Source organism: Myxocyprinus asiaticus, chromosome 21 (assembly GCF_019703515.2).
Source record: "Myxocyprinus asiaticus isolate MX2 ecotype Aquarium Trade chromosome 21, UBuf_Myxa_2, whole genome shotgun sequence".
Taxonomy (NCBI): Eukaryota; Metazoa; Chordata; class Actinopteri; order Cypriniformes; family Catostomidae; genus Myxocyprinus; species Myxocyprinus asiaticus.
The window spans coordinates 7,561,667-7,583,356 of record NC_059364.1 but is presented as its reverse complement, the minus strand read 5'-3'; the positions used below and the strand labels follow the sequence as shown (position 1 = coordinate 7,583,356).

Genomic DNA, 21,690 nt, shown 5'->3' with positions numbered 1-21,690 from the left:
ACTGTGATAGGATGCCACCTGTGCAACAAGTCCAGTCGTGAAATTTCCTCGCTACTAAATATTCCACAGTCAACTGTCAGTGGTATTATAACAAAGTGGAAGTGATTGGGAATGACAGCAACTCAGCCACGAAGTGGTAGGCCATGTAAAATGACAGAGCGGGGTCAGCAGATGCTGAGGCGCGTAGTGCGCAGATGTCGCCAACTTTCTGCAGAGTCAATCACTACAGACCTCCAAAGTTCATGTGGCCTTCAGATTAGCTCAAGAACAGTGCGTAAAGAGCTTCATGGAATGGGTTTCCATGGCCGAGCAGCTGCATCCAAGCCATACATCACCAAGTGCAATGCAAAGCGTCGGATGCAGTGGTGTAAAGCACGCCGCCACTGGACTCTAGAGCAGTGGAGACGCGTTCTCTGGAGTGACGAATCACGCTTCTCCATCTGGCAATCTGATGGACGAGTCTGGGTTTGGAAGTTTCCAGGAGAACGGTACTTGTCTGACTGCATTGTGCCAACTGTGAAGTTTGGTGGAGGGGGGATTATGGTGTGGGGTTGTTTTTCAGGAGCTGGATCTTGGCCCCTTAGTTCCAGTGAAAGGAACTCTGAGTGCTTCAGCATACCAAGAGATTTTGGACAATTCCATGCTCCCAACTTTGTGGGAACAGTTTGGGGATGGCCCCTTCCTGTTCCAACATGACTGCGCACCAGTGCACAAAGCAAGGTCCATAAAGACATGGATGAGTGAGTTTGGTGTGGAAGAACTTGACTGGCCTGCACAGAGTCCTGACCTCAACCCGATAGAGCACCTTTGGGATGAATTAGAGCGAAGACTGCGAGCCAGGCCTTCTCGTCCAACATCAGTGTCTGACCTTACAAATGCGCTTCTGGAAGAATGGTCAAAAATTCCCATAAACACACTCCTAAACCTTGTGGAAAGCCTTCCCAGAAGATTTGAAGCTGTTATAGCTGCAAAGGGTGGGCCGACGTCATATTAAACCCTATGGATTAAGAATGGGATGTCACTTAAGTTCATATGCGTCTAAAGGCAGATGAGCGAATACTTTTGGCAATATAGTGTATATTAAAAGGTCATATGGATTACTTTTATGCTGCCTTTATGTGATTTTTGGAGCTTTAAAGGTCTGGTCACCATTCACTTGCATTGCATGGACCTACAGAGCTGAAACATTCTTTTAAAAATCTTTGTTTATGTTTAGCAAAATAAAAAAAAAATCATACACATCTGGGATGGCATGAGGGTGAGTAAATGATGAGAGGATTTTTATTTTTGGGTGAACTATCCCTTTAATAATGATCCTGCATTCTTTTATTGTTTTGTTCAAAGGGTTCACAAGCACTTTAAACATTCATCTATATTAGTTTAAGCTAATATATGGAGTGGTGGTGGCGTAGTGGACTAAAGCACGAACTGGTAAGCAGATGGTTGTTGGTTCAATCCCCACAGCCACCACCATTGTGTCCTTGAGCAAGGCACTTAACTCCAGGTTGCTCCAGGGATTGTCCCTGTAATAAGAGCACTGTAAGTTGCTTTGGATAAAAGCGTCTGCCAAATGCATAAATGTAAATGTAAGCTGATACTGAACTCTTATTAATGTGCTGTTATCATACAGTATTTACTAGCATACATCCCTTCAAATCAGTCTGAAGTTCCCCCAAATAAATTGTATTGGAAATACCCAGACAAAATAGTCAGAATTATTCACAGAGAGAGAGCACCTTGTCTGTGTTGGTTGTCCAACAAGGAAAGGGCTTGAAGACCCATACATGTGTCATAGTGCTGATGTCTGGATTCAAGCACAGCAGAATGTGTCCTCTGTTGGTTCACATCAGGTCTTTAAGTTTCTACAGCAGCAGAAGGTGTTGTCGATAGGAAACGTCCAGTTGTTTATAGAGCTGCGGTTACCATATGGTTGAATTGTTGAGTCACATCTGGTTTCAGTTGTAGCTTATGTTAGTATACAACCTGATTACTATCAGTTTTTATAGTAATCATCTGTCAGCTATCAGCTGCATTCACAGTATCTGCTCTCATGTTTGCATTGTATCACTGCAGATGATGTAGGCAGCTCACTATGTATTAAAACAGAGCAACATACTGTAATACTTAGTGAGCTGCCTACCTAAGAAACATTTTAAGGTATCATAGGTGAACTCTAGATGCAGGCTGTTCTAGCCGCCAGCCCACAGCCAGATACCTATTCTAAGGCTAAACTGTAAGGCAACATCCACACTAATCCGTTTTCATTTGAAAACGCATTAATTTTGCTATGTTTGCAGCTCTCATCCACAATGTAATGGTAAAAACACTCTCTAGTACCGCATTCTTTGGAAAACAATGACGTTAAGAAACTGAAAATAGAGTTTCAAATGAAAACGGATTAGTGTGGATGCTGTCTGAGGTAGCATTGCATGCATCCTTCACAAATGTATTATTGCAATAAGCTCAAAGACAATTGACAAGAGAAATGTCAATTTTGACATTTATTTTGTTTGTTACCAAAAAGTATCAATTAAAAAAACTAAACCTATTTAAACATTTACTATTTCACCCCATATTTGTGTGTGCTATGTGTTGTCAGGCATATAAGAGAATTGCATTAGTAACTTAGCAACATGCTAATGTCACATTCTATCAAAATTAGTCGAGTGAGTGGAGTCTCCCAAATGTTCACCTATGATCTGCCATATACTTTACATATGGAGTTTCACAAATGGAGAGTTTCAAAACTGTAACTTTTAAAGTTCCATTTTAGTTGGAATGCTGCCTTAGGCTCTGTCCCAAATGGCACACTTGATGTAAACTTGAAGTGTTGTAGATCTGCGATGGCCATCATGTAAGTGTGTCCGTGAAGTCAACGAGATGGTAGGGTGTCCCATTTGTCATTTTATGTTTCAGAAGGGTGCACAAGCTCCTCCTTTGCGGTCACTATAGGCCCCACTGAAGCCGACTGCTACCTGATAATGTACATGGCATTGCATTACCAAAGTGGAGGAGGGCTGCAAAGGTTTGGGAATGGCATTTGGGACAGGACCTTAAAAAAAGCTTATATTTCAGTGGCATACTGCAGCAGAGATGGTATAGTAATATATGTAGGGGAGTCATTTCTCTTTGACTCTGTGAGTTTTGTTGACCCTGAAAGCTTCCTGCTCTGTGCAACGCATGGCTGAACGGGCCTTCTGAATGTCGGCACGGAGGAGAATGACTGCCTCATTGAGCCCAAGCGCTTCCATAGCTTCAGCTGTGGCTCGCTGGAAAGATCACGTCCACATGAGAGACTGACTTCTGGACCACAGTCCCAGGACCCTCCTGACCTGCAACCCACAGCCATAAAGATCACACAGCCCCCGAACATGGTGAAGAGAAGGACAGTGATGATGATGGTTGTGAGAGGATGATGGAGGTCCAGAGGTGGAGATGTTGGGGAGACAGGAAGTGAAAGATTCGAGAGAGGGAGAGACAGATTGGAGGGGACATCCATGTTGCTCCAGGATCTGTGGAGATGAAGAATAGGAAGAGTTGAATTTGGGTTAGGTGTTGTGTGTTGTGAAGGCGTAGGTGTCAGTTTTTTTGTAAAGCTCAGGGTTCAAGCTTGTGCTAAAGTGTGAATGTGTGTCTGTGTGAGACAACCTGATGCAAGGATGTGGTTAAAAGTTAGGCATGTCACGAATCACAGATGAAATCTCTTGTTATTGAGACATCTTGGTTGTTTCTCCTAGACAGCAATGAGATTAGATAGAGGGCAAATTAAGAATTAGTAATCTAATTTGTGTCTCTTCAGGTGTTTCGGAAGAGATCTCAACAATGTCTCACACTGTTCTTAGATTTGCCAGGATACCAAATCAAATTGTCTGCATTCAAATGATTTTCATATGAACACTTCTCTTTAGTTTCTTAGTTAAACAACTTATTTAAACTTTGCAATCCATATTAATGAATTATATTGGTCTATAGTCTTACAGTTTGGCAACAATTGTCCATTTGTATTTCTCCAAAGAAATTTGAGGCTACAGATTTGTGACAAGTTTGATACCCATGTCTACTGAGCTATCAAACAGCAATCTCTGAGCAATAACATTTTCCTCTTGGTACACACAGTGATTGTGTGGGGTTGTGGTATGCTACACCTACACACATACAATCTCTGCCATCTACCAGCTCTAGATACAGAGCTTTCAAGTACTTCTCGGCAAGAGTGTCAGAATGACTGAGCAGGTTCTGTTAAGAGGTGTCAAGAAAGGTCAAAGTATACTAGATTTTTATGTGCTATATTGATTACAGAGTCTCTTTCTTACAAAGCATGCAAACATCTATACATATTTGCACACTAAGCCCAGAACTACTCTACGCAACTATGTGAACGCAAATGCTTCTATGTAGCTACACAAACTTGATTGTCATTAATATTCATTGCATTCTCAGCATTGCCTCAAAGGACGCTTTTGGTCCAATTTTCAGGTCAACTATTGTTTTGGCGGAGCAACCATTTGTAGAGGGTCTTACAGAGGAAGTTAAAGTTATTTAAAAACTGTTTAAACATTAAAATGTGTTTATAACTAGCTACCTGAATAATAACACATCAAATTTAATGGCCCAGATATTTAAACTCTCTGAGTACTGAGGGTTGGTTACAACCACAGTAATCCAAAAGCACACATTAAGTAGGTATAATGGTTAAATTGCAATGCTTCGACCAAGCATTAACGTCTACATTCGAGTATGTTTCTGGCCTCACCCATAAACACAAACACACATTGGGAACTAACACACTGGCCTTTGAAATATTTATGACACACCAAGTAAGCAGTTAGATAAGGAAAATGGCTAGATGGTTTTATTTATTTATTTATTTATGTTTTTTTAATTGCAATAAATATCACACACACACACACACATCACACAATCACACACAGCCTATCACACCAGTCACCAATTACTCTGCCTCTCTGCTCCATAGTGTTTGTAAATGTCAGCATGTTAAATTCTGACCACACAAGTGTGACTTATCACTTTAGTGAAAACACACTGGGACATGAAATTATTCTTCACCTTAAATGCCATAAACAGGCTGAAAAGGCCACTGAGATGAGAACTGTTGTTAGAGAAACACTTCATTAGTTACCATAATATGGATCTGCTAAAATTGATTTATGCACACATCATCATATTTTATGCTTTGTTCAGACACAGAAAACCATTTCAAACATTTTTGTTTGCATACCCGACTCAAACCTATTTAGTTGTTTGTAGTCAGCAAAAAAAAAAAAAAAAAAAACATGCTATCCACTTCCTACAAACATAATCCAAAACATAGTTAAATGTGCTTGTGTGGTATTGTTCTATTACAACAATTCTATAATACAGCAAAAAGCCACAAGAGGCTGTGCATATTATGTAGTATGTAAGTGTGACAAGGAGGAGGGTGGGGCAGGGCCGTGACTATGCACACTCGGCCCCCATTCGGGCTAATCAGCCGAGGAGAGGGATAGGTGCAATGAGATGCGGCAGTTCAGGAGAGAGAGAGCTACAGGCATCCTTACTCTGGAGGCCGGCCGTGCATAGTTACTCTATGCACGGCCTAGCCCCGCCCTCCTCCATGTCACAGTAGGATATTCATAGTATTTTATGTAGCCTATATTGTACGCACATTTTTATTAGAATGTTATTTTGTTACAGGAATTTTCCGCGTCCAAAACAAGTGCAATACAGCTCAGTTAACACCATTTGTGGCATAATGTTGATTTCCACAAAAAATTATGTAGACTCATCTCTCATTTATTTAAAAAAATAAAATAAAATCGCAGTTACAATAAGGCACAATGAAAGTGAATGGGGCCGGTCCATAAATGTAAAAAAATGTATAGCTACAATAATACAATACATTATACGTGTTAACATGATTTTAGTGTTTTAGTTACTTAATCTTTGTAAAATTACTTCCAATATTAAAACTTTATTGCCATAACAACGAAACCCTGTAATCCCAGTATTGTAGGAGCTTTACCGAAACACGATTTTTTTCTTTTTTTTTTTTTTTTTTTTTTTTTTTTATAAACGAGGGACCAGTAAAAAAAAAAAACATTTTGTGGTAATCAACATTATGCCACAAATGCTGCTGATTGAGCCTTACCTGTATTGAATGCGGAACAATTATCAATTATCAGCAATTCATTCATTGCCATCCTTGCCGTGTATACTAAGGTTAATACTTGGCCTCTATTGATTTTGCACAGTGATATAAATAATAGCTAGGTGAACAGATGTTTTGCATTATAGCTGTTACTATATTGTGTATTTAAGCATGGATGGAGTGCTGTGTTGACCAGTCAGCATCCAAAACAGGAACTATCTGTGCTATAATATTCAATTTAACATCCTTCGCCACATTAACCATAACCTTCTGTACTGTTGTTATTTCACAAAAATTACTCATGATACACATGGATACCCAAAAGCAAATGGCAAATAAGATCACTGTTAAAATCAGACACAGTTAGGATTAAACAAATTCAGGCCAGTAATTTAAATTCTATTTTTGTTTTTGTAGTTTAACTGTACCTTCAGTGGTAGATGCAGTGTATGACTTCTCCAAAGTTTTCCCCTTGTTTTCAATCACGGTGTCACCAATGCGATGAAGAGAAGAAGACAAGAGGCAGAGACAGCCGGGAAAACACTTAAAGAGTAAGACAGAGGGCTGGAAGACAGGGATCAAGACATATGCAAAACCTCTGAGCAGATACCTGTTCAGAGGGTTCCAAAATCCATCCCTCCTTCTGTTTCATGTTTATTGTGGTCAGCAGACTGTGGTAGTGTGTTTTATGAGCTAAACTCTCAGTCTTGAGAGTCACATTTTTGAGCCAAACTTTCAGTCTCAACTTTTAAACCCCCGTGTGATGGTACGGCCCGGTCTGCTTGCCCTATTCATCTGTTTCCAGGAGACCCCCTCAGCTCCCCTCCCCATCCTTCCAATCTCCTTTCTTCTCCTCTCTACATCTTTTTGTAAAGCTAATGAATCTTAAAGAGGGGCCCTCCCTCACACTGTGTGGGGCTGTCAGTAGAATTTGACTAATATACAGATGAATTCAGCGCATGCTAACTTGTTTTACTGTCTGAAATTCAACAAGTTTGACTCTAAATCCTGATTGGAGGAGCCATGTTCAAACCTATGACCGCACATTCAGCAAGTTGCTTTGTTGCTTGGTAACCGTAAACAGCGTACAGTTACAGTATGTTAATAAGCCATATAACTTGGTGGAAGAATTCTAACTAAAATATTAATTGATTTATTCTAAAGAATGCAACTATCTATTGACCATTGGTGACATTTAGCATGTTTCTTTTGATTGCTTTTTATAAAAGCCATGAATCACTTGTGGCTGTGTGTTAGTGATTTTATGGTCAAAGGAGATTTTTCTTGTTGTTTATAGCTTTATCAAACAATCTTCCCTCTTCCATTTGTAAACAAACAGGAAGTACCACCCCAAACTCACACCATCAGGTGAGCCAGTATTGTTATGTCGCGGGCAAACAGACATACTGCAGTTGCCATGAAGTGGTGCCGAAATTAGACACTCAACCTTTAAACACACATGACAGTAACAAGAAACAGATTGTAGTTTGTAATATGTGTGTAAGTTATGTAATATTGTTTACAGATGTGTGCGAGTGTTACTTTCACTCATAGCAGCAGATGTGTTTGTTTATGTCTGCAGGTTCAGGCCACAGATGCGGATGCAGGGGAGAATGGAAGAGTACTGTACAGGATTCTTTCTGGTGAGTACAGTATTTGTTCTTGTTTCCTGATGACACACCTCAGTGTACAACAATATAATGTACAAAAAGAGTGGTACAAATATTCTACAGTGGCAAGAAAAAGTATGTGAACCCTTTGGAATTAGCTGGTTTTCTGCATTAATTTGTCATAAAATGTGATATCATGTTTATCAAAGTCACAAGTATCGACAAACAACAATGTGCTTAATCTAACTACACACAAACAATTATAATCTTTCATGTTTTTATTGAACAAATCTCATTAAACATTCACAGTGCTGTTTAAAAAGTAAGTGAACCCTTGGATTTAATAACTGATCCTACTTTGGCAGCAATAGCCTCAACCATTCATTTCCAGTAGCTGCGGATTAGACCTGCACAACATCCAGAAGGAATTTTGGACCATTCTTCCTTGCAGAACTGCTTCAGCTCAGCCATATTCTTAGGATGCCTGGTGTGAAGGGCTCTCTTGAGGTCATTCCACAGCATCTCTATTGGGTTAAGGTCTGGGCTCTGACTGGGCCACTCCAAAAGGTGGATTTTCTTTTTTTGAAGCCATTCTATAGTGGATATGTTTAGGGTCATTGTCCTGCTGCATCACCCAACTTCTACTGAGCTTCAGCTTGTGCACAGCCACCTTGATATTATCCTGTAGGTTGTCTTGATAAACTTGGGAATTAATTTTTTTCTCGATGATGGCAAGCGGTCCAGGCCACAAAGCAGCAAAGCAGCCCCAAATCACGACACTCCCACCAGCATACTTCACCGTTGGGAACGGTTGGGATCACCGTTGGGATCATGTTGGTGTGCGGTGCCTTGTTTACGCCATATGTAGTGCTGCGTGTTCTTCCCAAACAATTCAACCGTAGTTTCATCAGTCCACAAAACATTTTCCCAGTAGCGTTGAGGAGTGTCAAGGTGTTCTTTGGCAAACTTCAAGTGCACAGCAATGTTTTTGTTGGAAAGCAGCGGCTTCCTCTGTGGTGTCATTCCATGGACACCAAGCCTGTTTAATGTTTTCCATATAGTAGACTCATGAACAGAGATGTTAACCAGTTCCAATGATTCCTTCAAGTCTTTAGCTGTCACTCTAGGGTTCTTTTTTACTTCTTGGAGCATTCTGCGGTGTGCTCTTTGAATCATCTTGGCTGGACAACCACTTCTAGTGAGAGTACACACTGCACTAAATTGTCTCCATTTATAGACAGTTTGTCTAACTGTGGACAGATTAATAAGTTCTTCAAGATAACTTTGTAACCCTTTCCAGCTTTATGCAAAGCAAAAATTCTTGATCAAAGGTCTTCTGAGATCTCTTTTTTGCAAGGCATGGTCCACATCAGCAGATGCTTCTTGTGAATAGCAAACTCAAAATGGTTGAGTGCTTTTTATAAGTCAAAGTAGCTTCACCCCACACCTCCAATATCATTTAATTATTTGTATGCCAGGTTTGCCAACTCCTGACTCTAATTAGCTTTTTTTTTTTTTAATGTCATTAGCTTAGGGGTTCACATACTTTTTCCAGTCTACACTGTGAAAGTTTGAATGATGTATTCAGTATGTACAAATACAATACAATTTGTTTGTTATTAGTTAAAACAGATTGTATTCATTATTGTAACTTTGATGAAGATCAAACCAAATTTGAAGACAAATTTATACATTAATGCAAGTAATTCCAAAAGATTCACATACTTTTTCTTGCTACTGTATAAGGAAAATTCAGTGTTATTTTCAACATAATTTAAAAAAAAAGAATAAACATTTTAAAGTAAAAATAAAAAGTAGATCCTAAATCGACATAGCCTGAAAGGCTGCTCGGCAAGCAAGGAGCCTCTGCTCCAAAACACATGGCACAAGAGCACATGGGGACAAAATCTTACTTTTTGGAGAAATTTCCTCTGGTCTAATGAAACAAAAATTTTACTGTTTGGCCATAATGACCATCGTTATGTTTGGAAGAAAGAGGGTGAGGCTTGCAAGCCGAAGAACACTATCCCAACCATGAAGCATGGGGGTGGCAGCATCATGTTGTGGGGGTGCTTTGCTGCAGGAGGGACTGGTGCACTTTACAAAATAGATGGCATCATGAGGAAGGAAAATTATGTGGATATATTGAAGCAAAATCTCAAGACATCAGCCAGGAAGTTAAAGCTCGGTCGCAAATGGGTCTTCCAAATGGACAATGACCTCAAGCATACCTCCAAAGTTCTGGTAAAATGCCTTAGCACAACAAAGTTAAGGTATTGGAGTGGCTATCACAAAGCCCTGACCTCAATCCGATAGAAAATCTGTGGGCAGAACTGAAAAATCATGTGCGGGCAAGGAGGCCTACAAACCTGACTCAGTTACATCAGTTCTGTCTGGAGGAATGGGAAAAATTCAAGCAATTTATTGTGAGAAGCTTGTGGTAGGCTACCCAAAATGTTTGACCCAAGTTAAACAATTTAAAGGCAATGCTACCAAATACTAACAAAGTGTATGTAAACTTCTGACCCACTGGGAATGTGATGAAAGAAATAAAAGCTGAAATAAATCATTCTCTCTTCTATTATTATGACATTTCACATTCTTAAAATAAAGAAGTGATCCTAACTGACCTAAGACAGGGAATGTTTTCTATGATTAAATGTCAGGAATTGTGAAAAACTGAGTTTAAATGTATTTGGCTAAGGTGTATGTAAACTTCTGACTTCAACTGTATGTAGTAACTATATGTAAACGAATATTTATAACGAATAATATTAATATTGTAGTATCTATAGAAAGTAAGCGAAGTAACCATGTTTTTGGTGGAAACCATGGTTTTAATACAGTATACTGTATCCATATAGTAACCATGGTTTTACTGTAAATTTACCATGGTAATTCTTTTGGTTACTATGGTTTTACTACAATTAGTATTGTAGTCAAACCATAATAACCACAAAATGTTGATTTTATTACCAAAGTTTTAGTTTTCCTGTATTATTACTATAGTATTACTATGAATATTAAGGTTAAAATATGGTGACTATAGTAAAACCATGGTAAATTTTTTGCTAGGGAACTCAAACTATTGTGAGGGGAAAGCAAAACTTATTGCGAAGGAATGAAAAATGATTTCATAAAAATGATTCCCGCCCTGTCCTCTAAGGATCTCTGTAAAATTTAGACAACTTTTTTAGAACGTTTAATTTACGTTCTTCCCAACCTGGTCTCATTAAATCAAGTTACTATTCCTACATTTTTGCAAAATGATTTTTACGTGGCTCTTTGTACCTATCATGGTACATTCCTGGTGAAATGAACACTAGAGGTGCTACAACAAATACTTTTATTAACTTTCACACAAATCCTGCGTAAACAGCAGATCATTAATTCATAAACACGTACTTTTCACCCTTTTCTTTAGACAATGCTATCTAATAACATCTAATCACTTTTACTATAGCGCATGATTTCTAAGGCCATATATTTTAACATTTATATTACATCACTAACTACATTTACATACTGGTTCAGACAATATCAAATTGCACAGAAGCTCAACTGACAGCGTTGCACTTGCAATGCAAAGTATGAGTCCTGAACAGCTACCGAGTGGACACGTGGTGAAAGAGTCATAGAAGCACCACAAAATGACATAGTTGCTTCAGCAATTGTTTCTCGTCTCACATTTGCCTTCTTTGACACTATCAGTTAGGTTTAGGTTTAAGGTTTAGGGTAGGGTGGTGGGTTTTGTTGATTCAAAACTTGAAAGAGCATTAAACTTTAAAAACCTTATCTGTTTTGTAGAACATTTAACTCACTTTCAGCACCTCTCAATGGACCTATCACCTTGGATTTGCTGCGTAACATGTAAGGAACCACATAATATAATTTTGCAAAAATGTTGCCACAGTCATGTCATTTTCATGAGATCTGGCTGGTTCTTTAAAAAAATATGAGCTTCACGTTTGGGTTTTCAAACTACTTCAGAATGCTTGCTTGCTAGGCTTCCTTTGTACTGTAAGTGTATTATTATAAGCACATTTTCAGATCCAAACTAAGGGATGAGTCGATATTCATGCAAGGCAGAGACAAATTCTCCTAGTTGAAACAAATTATTATTCAGAGTTGTGCTTTTGCAATGTGACTTATGTGTGTGTGTTGTGTGCTCTCTGTAGGAAACAATGGTCAGTTTAACATTGACCGTCTGTCTGGACTCATCAGCAGGGGAGACAGAGCTCTGGACAGAGAAACCCGCAGCTCTCATGTGCTGGAGGTTGAGGCCTATAACAGTGACCAGGGCAGCATGCGCAGCTCTGTTAGGGTGTGTGTGTGTTTTAATGCTCCTGTGTAAAACATAAAAATTTAATTTTTAAAAACAGCATGAGCTAATAAATGGCACTTTTACCACATGCAGTTCATTTTTAGTAAATTCCCCCCATTGTGTTTTATCAAAGACAACACAGGTCTTCTAATAACTACATATTTATATTTATTATAACTGTAAACATTATTTTTTGGCAGACCCTTTGGAAAGTCCCACCCCAAAAAGCTGTGTGTCCATGTAGCAGTATGAGTTTTTTGTGAATGTGATTGTGGATATGTGTTTGTAGGTGATTGTGTATGTGGAGGATGTGAATGATGAACCTCCAGTCTTCACTCAGTCGCAGTACAATCGTCTGGGGCTCAGAGAGACCGCTGGGATCGGAACATCAGTGGTAGTGGTCCGAGCTACAGACCCCGACACAGGTACAACACAATAAACTCTCTGCAAAACAGACTTCAGGAGTGCAGCTGTGCCTTGAAATAATGCAAATACTGATAATACTGTAAATAGTCCACACAATTTTCTAGTGTGTTGTCCTGATTGGCTGTACGCAAAAGGAACATACAGCACAACTTGAGGCCCTGTTCATACACAAGCTGCCTGATTGGAGAGCTCTTTTAATTAATATGACAGACTCATGGGTGAATTAGTCCAAATCAAACACAGGAGTCATCTGTCCAAATCATGGATGAATCAGCCAGACAGTTCACCACAGGTTGTCAGACTCCAAATGAACAGATAACCATTACTGTGTATGTTTTGTACTATCAGTGTTAGTAATATACTTTTTTATTAAGTGGCGGTGTTTTCCCCTGAATTTTATTTTCAGTGGCATTTTTACCTTTTATAAGGGCTTATTTTTCTATACATTTAAGACAAACTGTCTCACAAGTTGACTTCGTTTTAATCAATTCATTAATACAAATTAATTTATAAACATTTTCAAGATTGAGAATTTTCAACATTAAATCAACATCAAATCATTGTATACCATAATATGTATAACCAGGGGGGTACTTACTCTTAGTCACTTCATGTGTTTTTACTGATCGTAAAGCAACATGATCATGAAAAGACAAAGTGTAAATGCCTTCGAGACAATCCGATCACTCCAGGCAAAACTTGGTTAAATGTACGTACATCTAGCAGTTCAAGCTACATATGTAAACTTTACTCTGTTTTATTTGCATATAGCATGGGAATTGAAGATCGGATTTATATCAGTTTGGCGGAGACACATTTATGTGGCTTTTTTTGTGTGCTTATTCAATGAGATATCAGTCCATTCAGTTAAAACGCATGAAGTGACCAAGTGTAAATACCCCCTAGGACTATAATAATATATAAAGAACTATATCAGACATTCCAAAAAAACAAACAAAGAGAAGAATTCATTACAAGGCATTTTCTTATCCCTAAAATGTCTGGGGTATTTATTTTTTTATTATTATTTATTTTTATTAATTTTTTTGACATTTTTGGTGGCATTTTTGCTCTGATTCCCCCTTAATGTCTAACCCTGTGTTCTATAAAAATAAATAAATAAATAAATAAATAAATAAAACAATATTAAAAGTGCAAAATTTAAAGATTAGTGCAACTTAAATCAGTCTAATTACTGACTAGTTGTTCACATGACATTTTGTTGTAACAAATTCAAGTTGCAATAGACGGTTAAATGGTTAAAAAAATAAATAAATAGATCAACCATGCCACACAGCAACAAAACACACTACACACCAACCATCTCTGAAGAAACTTTGGACCATTTCCTCTCTTCTTGACATTTGCAAATGTACTCTAAATGTTTCTATGTGTGTGTGTGTGTGTTTGTGCATGTCATATACTGCATCACAGCTTGGGCAGTGTTGTATTTTTCCATTAATGCTCAATGCTAAACAATATCACAACACTTCTGTTGCACTTCTGCTTGTGCCCATAACTTCTTCCCTGTTTCACTTCCTCATGGAGGCTGACCAGAGCGTCAGGTGCTGGACAGATTCCCACTGCACGATTCAGGCTTACAGTGTAGTATGCTGGGGTTCTGTTTCAGCCTTATGTAGATACTGAGCTGATAGATGAAGATCAGTTTCAGGTCATGTTATGGTCCTGTCTGCCTTTGAAACTGTCATCTCATAATTCAAAAACTTCTCCGAAACTTAAATCAGGTCACCTTTAGAAAAAAGTTGTTGACTACACAAGATGCTATTACAACATTTTGAAGGTGGTGATGTCTTTTAAAATATCTAAACATCAGGTGATCTTATTCATGTTTTTACAATCAAAACAGTATTTATCTGACACAGTGGTGACTCTAAACAGCTATATCTGGGGGTTTCTTCATGTCCTGGGGGGTTGATGATTTTTGTTGAAACAGATTTACTTTATATATAGATATATATATATATATATATATATATATATATATATATATATATATATATATATATATATATATATATATATATATGAAGGTCACATTAAAACTGACTTGTTTTATCATGTCTTAATCATTACTTTTTGTACAGCTTTTTTCGTTTTAGCCTTGTCCCTGGTGTTCAATGTTAAACATTGAAAATCCATATAAATCCATATACAAATGATTAAATGTTTAAAGGTGTGATAATCTAAATAAAGAGTGAAATAAACATTAACCATTTCAATATTTATTTTGCTAAAATTATTTCTGTCATTGTTTTTCAAAAATTACGACTGTACGACTGTCATTCCCACCACACCAACAATTTTGCGCCTAGCTTTTTTAAAACGTTTGTGCACTTCTTAAACAATTAGACAAAAATGTCAGTGAAAAGCATGCCTGAGATGAGATATGAGACAAGTGATGTTCAAGGTAAATGTCAGTTGTGAAGAGAATATTTTCATTGGGAGTTTTTAAGACTTTCTGAAAAAAATTGAAAGCATGTACATACACTGTTGGACATTATCAGTAGACAAATACCAAAATGATAGTGACTTTATTTTCTAGAAATTCACAGTGCTAAAAGAGTCCAGAGTTGATGTTAAAAAAAGAAAAGAAAGTAAAATTATGCACAAGGGCTTCTGTGCAGGACTAAAATGAATTGGTGAAGATTTTTTGAACTGGTTCCTTTTAAAAGACTTTGCAGTGCCACATATGAGAACATTTAAGGAGAATATGTTTGATTATTGCCACACCTTTTATGTGCAATTCAGTGTGACAAAACACTACATTGCCCTTGTTTGCCTCACAAGTGCATTGCTACTTTTTGGAAACTCCGCTACTTGTAGGGAAATAAAGTAGCTTGTTACTGTAAAATTATACTGTTTTTAAAACAACTGAGCCACTACTGAATGTGGATGTAAATTTAGAAGCATTTTTACTTTTAGTTAGTTACTCCCAACACTGCTGTCGGTATATGATGCATTACTGAATTCCTTTGACTATCTCTGTTTCTCTTTGTAGGGGATGGCGGTGCTGTGGCATATGCCCTGGTCTCAGGATCTGATCGTAAATTTGACGTTGATATAAGTACAGGTCTGGTAACCACAGTGGATTACTTGGACTATGAGACCAAGACCAGCTACCTAATGAATTTGTCAGCAACAGATCAGTCCCCACCATTTTACCGGGCATACTGCACCGTCTACATTACTTTACTCAATGAAATCGACGAAGCCGTGGCCTTTCTATCGGCCGGTTATGAAGCTTTGCTGAGGGAGAATATTGCCACCGGAACAGAGGTCGTCCAGGTGAAGGCACAGTCGGCCGATAATCTAAACCAGCTGACGTACAGATTTGACCCTAACACCTCACCTGCCGCCCTAGCACTCTTTAAGATTGACAGCGTCACGGTGAGGAAACATACTATATATGTGAATAGTCAGGTCAGGCACTGACTGAAGTCTCTGAGTTTGGTCAAAATTATTCTAAGAATGATTACTCTAGAACAGATTTTGTTCCTTTCTCTACATGCGTATATAAAATAAGGAGGGATGTGTGCTCTACAGGGTCGTATTACAGTGACAGGACTATTGGACAGAGAGCAGGGTGACTCGTACACACTCACTGTTGTGGCTGATGATGGAGGACCCAAGAGAGACTCCACTGTGGTAATGAGCTCCTCCTTAACATGCCTTAAAAAATGGTCCTTTTGTCCAATAGTTGCAGATTAGATTGTACTAAGCAGGAAATAGTGTAGGGTGGGACTTAATTTGATAATTTGGGATTTCATTGGATCGTGAAATGTAGGCTGATATTATTGGTTAATATTATTTTTCCTCACCGATGTGGCCTTGGGGACATCAGCAAAAAAGACAATTTGTTTCAGAGGTGGAGAAATTTAGTGCATCATAATGAAACATTGTGAAAACAGGCATTTCTTTTTCTCAAGAATAAAATGCACTGATGAATAATGCACAATACTACCAGGAATGATTCTTAAGCCCTGTTCACACCGCCAGCAACATCGCGTGAGACAGCGACACCATTCATTTTCAATGAGAGCACAGCGACTTCCGGCGACACGAGCTGTTGCGAACGTTGGTGACAGTGATCACTATGGCCAGTTGTGCAGTCCACCAATAACATTAGAGCGGCGGCAGCAGTAGGAACGCCCACCAGCGACACAGATCGCAAAGTCTAGCAACATGCCGCCCGCGGTGTGAACGGGGCTTTAAAAGAATACTCGGGGTTCAATACAAGCTAAGCTCACTTGACAGTATTTTTGGCATAATGTTGATTCGACTCGTCCCTCCTTTTCTTTAAAAAAAAAAAAAAAGGAAAAAAAAAAGAAGAAGCAAAAATCGAGGTTACAGTAAGGCACATATAATGGAAGTGAATGGGGCTAATTTTTGGAGGGTTTAAAGGCAGAAATGTAAATTTTATCATTTTATATAAGCACTTGCATGGATTTTTCTGTTAAAACTAGTGTATTATTTGAGATGTAAAGTTGTTTAAACTGTCAATTTTATGGTCATATTAGGGTTTTAGGGTTAAACTTGGATATAACTTTACACATAAAAGGTTAGTAAGCAATTTTATCACACATATTGTTTACGCCTAGTGGCTATACTTTTGAAGTAGTGAGTATTTTAACTTTTATGGATTGGCCCCATCCCTTTTTGAAGAAAGGAGGGACAAATCGAAATACATTTTTGTGGTAATCAACATTATGCCAAAAATGCTGTCGATTGAAATAAACTTGTATTGAACCCGTAATATTCCTTAAAGAAAGTAAAAAGGATCCGTTTTGATTTCATGTTGTCTGTAAAGATGTCAAAATGATGTAATGTTATTACTAGGGATGCACCGATATGAATATTTTTAGCCGATACCGATTTTAACAAAAACCCATAGGCCGATACAGACATTTTGCAACTTACCTTATTTTGTCATTATATCACTGTTGAATTTGACAAATTCAATGAAAAACTTTGGAATTATGCTTTAAAAATTTACAAAGATGTACAAAAGCTTTTTAACTGATCTGACAATAACTAATTTGCATTGAACATGGATTGGATCTTTTGAACACATGACAGGCCAAAATTTTAAAGAGAGCCATAATGAAAGATAAATAGAAGACCAAAAGATAAAAAGAAAAAATAACTAAATATGAAAACATGATGATTGATTAACATTTTTTATTTTGATAGTTACTTTGACTGAATCGCTGAATGCAGAAACGCAAGGTTTAGTAATCGCACAAAGCCGTGCAGTCTTTTTTCAATCTTAATTCAATCAGTCATGCAGCATTAATGGATATAATACCGATAACTCAGAAGTCCAAGTCTGCTGGTTTCAAAGCATTTTGAATGATTTCCCACGTCGTGTGCCCTATAGGTAAGTGCCGCTTTCACAACTGTCACGTTTGTTTTTTGTTTGTTTTTTCACATTAAAGTGAGAACAAGAAAGAAAAAAAAAATTATACTTACATGTTCTGAGGAGTGCCAACCTAATACATATTGTGGCTATTATTATTTCTGGATTATGCATTTTAATTCACAAAGTAAAAAAAAATGTAATCATTTTTTATATCAGCGTTTTCATGCTTATTACCAATATGCCGTTGGTTTTCGTTTGGTCAATAATTGGCCGATAAATATCGGCAGCCAATACATCTGTGCATCCTTAGTTATGACATGATTGTATCCAGCATCTAGCACAAGAATGATCTTATAATATAATTCTGATAGTCTGTATTAACATTTAATTCAACCTGTTGTATTCTCTCTTTTCTAATTTCCTTCCTGATGCACACTTTTAGAAGGTAAATAAGTCATACTTAGTTATCACATCTATTCTTGATGCAACAAATTGCAATGATCTAGCAAGATAATTTAACATTTCAGGTCTCACTGCTCTGTTCTTTTATCAGGTGTCAATCACCATTCTTGACGAGAATGACAACAGTCCAGAGTTTGACATTACTTCTGATTTGTTGGTGAATATTCCAGAGGACACACCCATTGGCAAGAGAGTGGCATTGCTGCTGGCACGGGACAAAGATGCTGGAAGAAATGGACTGGTGAGGGGGAGAAAGAGATAGTTAAAGAGAGAAAGAGTGAATTATATATAATAAGTGATATGTGACATTGCAAATATTGCACACTTTTATTTGCCATTTTCAATAAATACATTTTTAAATGACAATTTAACATGATTAAAAAGGGATAAATACACTGTATATCATTCCTTTGTGCCCAAGCAACAATTCTTTTGCTGTAAAAACTAAATCCATGCACACAGGACTTCCATAGACTTACATTACAAAAGATCAAAAGCTTGTCTAATACTTTGGTGGGTGGAGAAAATTTGCAAAGAAACTATTGGCCAGTACTGTTTTTAAAGGTGAATCTAGCAAATGGTCATTTATATGCAGGTATGCAGTATGCAAAGAGACGAGAATGAGTATGATAACGAAATAAACAGTCCACCATCACTCAAATTAACTGTCAATCATTCTTAACCCCACCTCCACTATCCTCTTGTTTTCTTCAGGTAAATTTCACGTTGATTTCGGGGAACATGCAGGACGTGTTTAAGATCAACACAGCCAATAATACGTATGGAGAGGTTTACCTGAACGCCCCTCTGGACCGTGAAGCCATGGACCGTTACCTGCTTAAAGTGAGAAACATTACAAATACACACTTTGGCTCTGTGCCAAACTCTAGTGCCTACCTAGACAGCACTATTAATAAATAAATGTCTACTAAATGCCTAATAAATTATTAACACACAAGACAGAGCCTTGCATTCAGCCCTGATAATACCTGCCTCTGATCACAGTGTGTTACATGACTTTGCACATGTTTCCTTGTACAGTTAAACATAGTATGTTTTGCATAATAGTCATAGTAGAATATGGGTGTTTGTTTGCTGAAGTCCATGTGGATGCGGTGTGTGTTACGTTTCTATCAGGTACGGGCAATGGATAACGGCTCCCCTTCAAGGTTCACGGATCTCTCGCTCACTGTAAATATTCTGGACGTGAATGATAACCCTCCCGTACTGCAGAGCCCTCGTGGCTACAACGTCAGCATCAGTGAGGTCAGAACCACAGCACCTCAAACCAGTGATGTTATAAGCACTAGTGGTCAACCGATAAGTTAATCGTTAAAATTGCCCTAAAAGTTGCCCAAAAGACTTAATAATTAAACATAATATAAAACTTATATAAAACTATGTTTAGTTTTAAAGTGTAAAACCTGGTGAGTTTATAATCAAAGAGAGCAAACATCACAATGCAGGAGGACTTAGAGGGGACATGGCTATGTTTTCCTTGTTCATGTTCATCAATTATTTTATATAAATAATTGTTTTCCAGTATTTTATTTATGAGAAATATTTAGATGGTTTTAGTAATCACATTCAAATTTGTTAGTATTTTGTTAATACCTTGGAAATGGCAAAAAAAAAAGAAAAAGAATTGATTAATGTTAGTTTTTATAATTGGATTTATAATTTATTTTGTTTAATAATTACATTTGTTTTTGGGTTTCAGAATGTGGGGGGTGGTACATCAGTCCTGCGTGTTGTAGCAACAGATCGTGACATCGGACCCAATGCCATGCTGTCGTACTACATCACTGGTGGTAACCAGGACCTGACCTTCAGAATGGACCGTATGACGGGAGAGATAGTGACACGACCCTCACCTCCTGACAGAGAAAAACAACAGCAGTACACACTCACTGTGACAGTGGAAGATGACGGCACACCACCTTTATCAGTAAGCGTGTGTGTTTAGCAGTCAGAATAGATTTGTACACACATTACAGTTGAAGTTGTGAAGAATTAAAGGTCCATCTTTAAAGTCAACATGAAATGCCGTTCGCAACCCATTTTACTTCCATAATGTGAGTGAAAAATGTAGGGCGGGACTTGATTTTATTTAATATATTTATTTATTTATTCATTTCATTTTTTTTCTTAGTGAAAATAATGTAAAACAAAAACCAAATAGCTATGCAGGTATTGTTTTGGGCTACTGTTGTGAATTTGTGGCAAAATATTGATTACCACAAAATAAAATAAAATAGAGATGCACTGATACCAATTTTTGAAGATCGATACCAAGTAGCTAGTTTTAGGGATCGGTCGATACCAATTACTGATACGATATTTGTATACGTTTGCCATTCTGTTTGTATTTAATATCTTGATATAGCCAATAATGGTGTTTTCAGTAATTAAAGGTTCACTCAGTAATTGTTTTCCTTATTTGAAAAGTTTTAAATATGAATAGTAATTTTGAAACAAATGTATAAAATCATGACCACTCATGTGAGATGAAGAGTTCAGTCATATCAGTAACCTTACTGTATAAAAGCTGCTTTATTCTGCATGGGACAGGGGCGCCTCATGGAGGCTGCCATGTTAGCATCACATGACTAGCTGAATACTACTTGCTTAATCTCAGTAACTGCCCTGTTATTGGATACTTTCATTCATGGATTAAAAGAATCCTGTCTTACTGTGCATGGTGAATTTCTGCAATGGCATTGGTAACTGAAAACTACTGTATTTTAATGATGTAGCATCCAGACCACTAGGTGTCAGTGTAACTGTCAGTTGCAATTTTTGAAAATGTAAATTGATTGAGTGCACATTTAAAATGGACAGTTGAAGACAGTGTAGCTTACCTTTAAAAGTTGACCAGCTAAAAAGTATGATGCGTTATTCATGTTATTTTATTCATATCGTTCTGGGCATTCACGGAGTGGGCAATCCGGCCTTAGTTTTGATTCAGCCTAGGTTTGTTGCATTGAGCCTGACAGCGTATGACGCTCGTTTGATTACTTTATCCTGTGTTGTGTTGGGATAAGTAAAAGTGACAGACAATAACTCATATCTTTTTTTCCAGCATCTTCTTTACACATAACGCATTTGATTTTTGAAGTTGCATTGTTTAGGACAACAACGACTGTTCAGCGCGAGTCTAAAGAAAACACTATTTTGCTCTCCCTCAAACACAAGCGTGTGGAGCAAGAGAGAAGCTGCACATATCACGTAAAAATGAAGGAAATTAAAACTCGTGCTAGTTTCAAATGGTTTTCTTTCTTTCTTTTCTTGATGTTTCTTATCTGTCAAAATGACGGAAAACATTTTGAATTATCAGTTA

The 21,690-nt window shown here is 37.6% G+C and overlaps 1 protein-coding gene across 1 annotated transcript in view; it reads left to right on the top strand.

Moving 5' to 3' along the window:
- The window catches only part of cdh23 (cadherin-related 23), a 340,743-nt gene that overhangs the window by 255,878 nt on the left and 63,175 nt on the right, over positions 1 to 21,690 (top strand). The window contains exons 28-36 of the mRNA XM_051648347.1: positions 7,731 to 7,791; positions 11,937 to 12,082; positions 12,372 to 12,507; positions 15,528 to 15,916; positions 16,073 to 16,174; positions 18,442 to 18,591; positions 19,065 to 19,193; positions 19,488 to 19,616; positions 20,071 to 20,298. Of these exons, the coding sequence (XP_051504307.1) occupies positions 7,731 to 7,791; positions 11,937 to 12,082; positions 12,372 to 12,507; positions 15,528 to 15,916; positions 16,073 to 16,174; positions 18,442 to 18,591; positions 19,065 to 19,193; positions 19,488 to 19,616; positions 20,071 to 20,298 (1,470 nt within the window). The remainder of the gene's footprint in view (positions 1 to 7,730; positions 7,792 to 11,936; positions 12,083 to 12,371; positions 12,508 to 15,527; positions 15,917 to 16,072; positions 16,175 to 18,441; positions 18,592 to 19,064; positions 19,194 to 19,487; positions 19,617 to 20,070; positions 20,299 to 21,690) is intronic.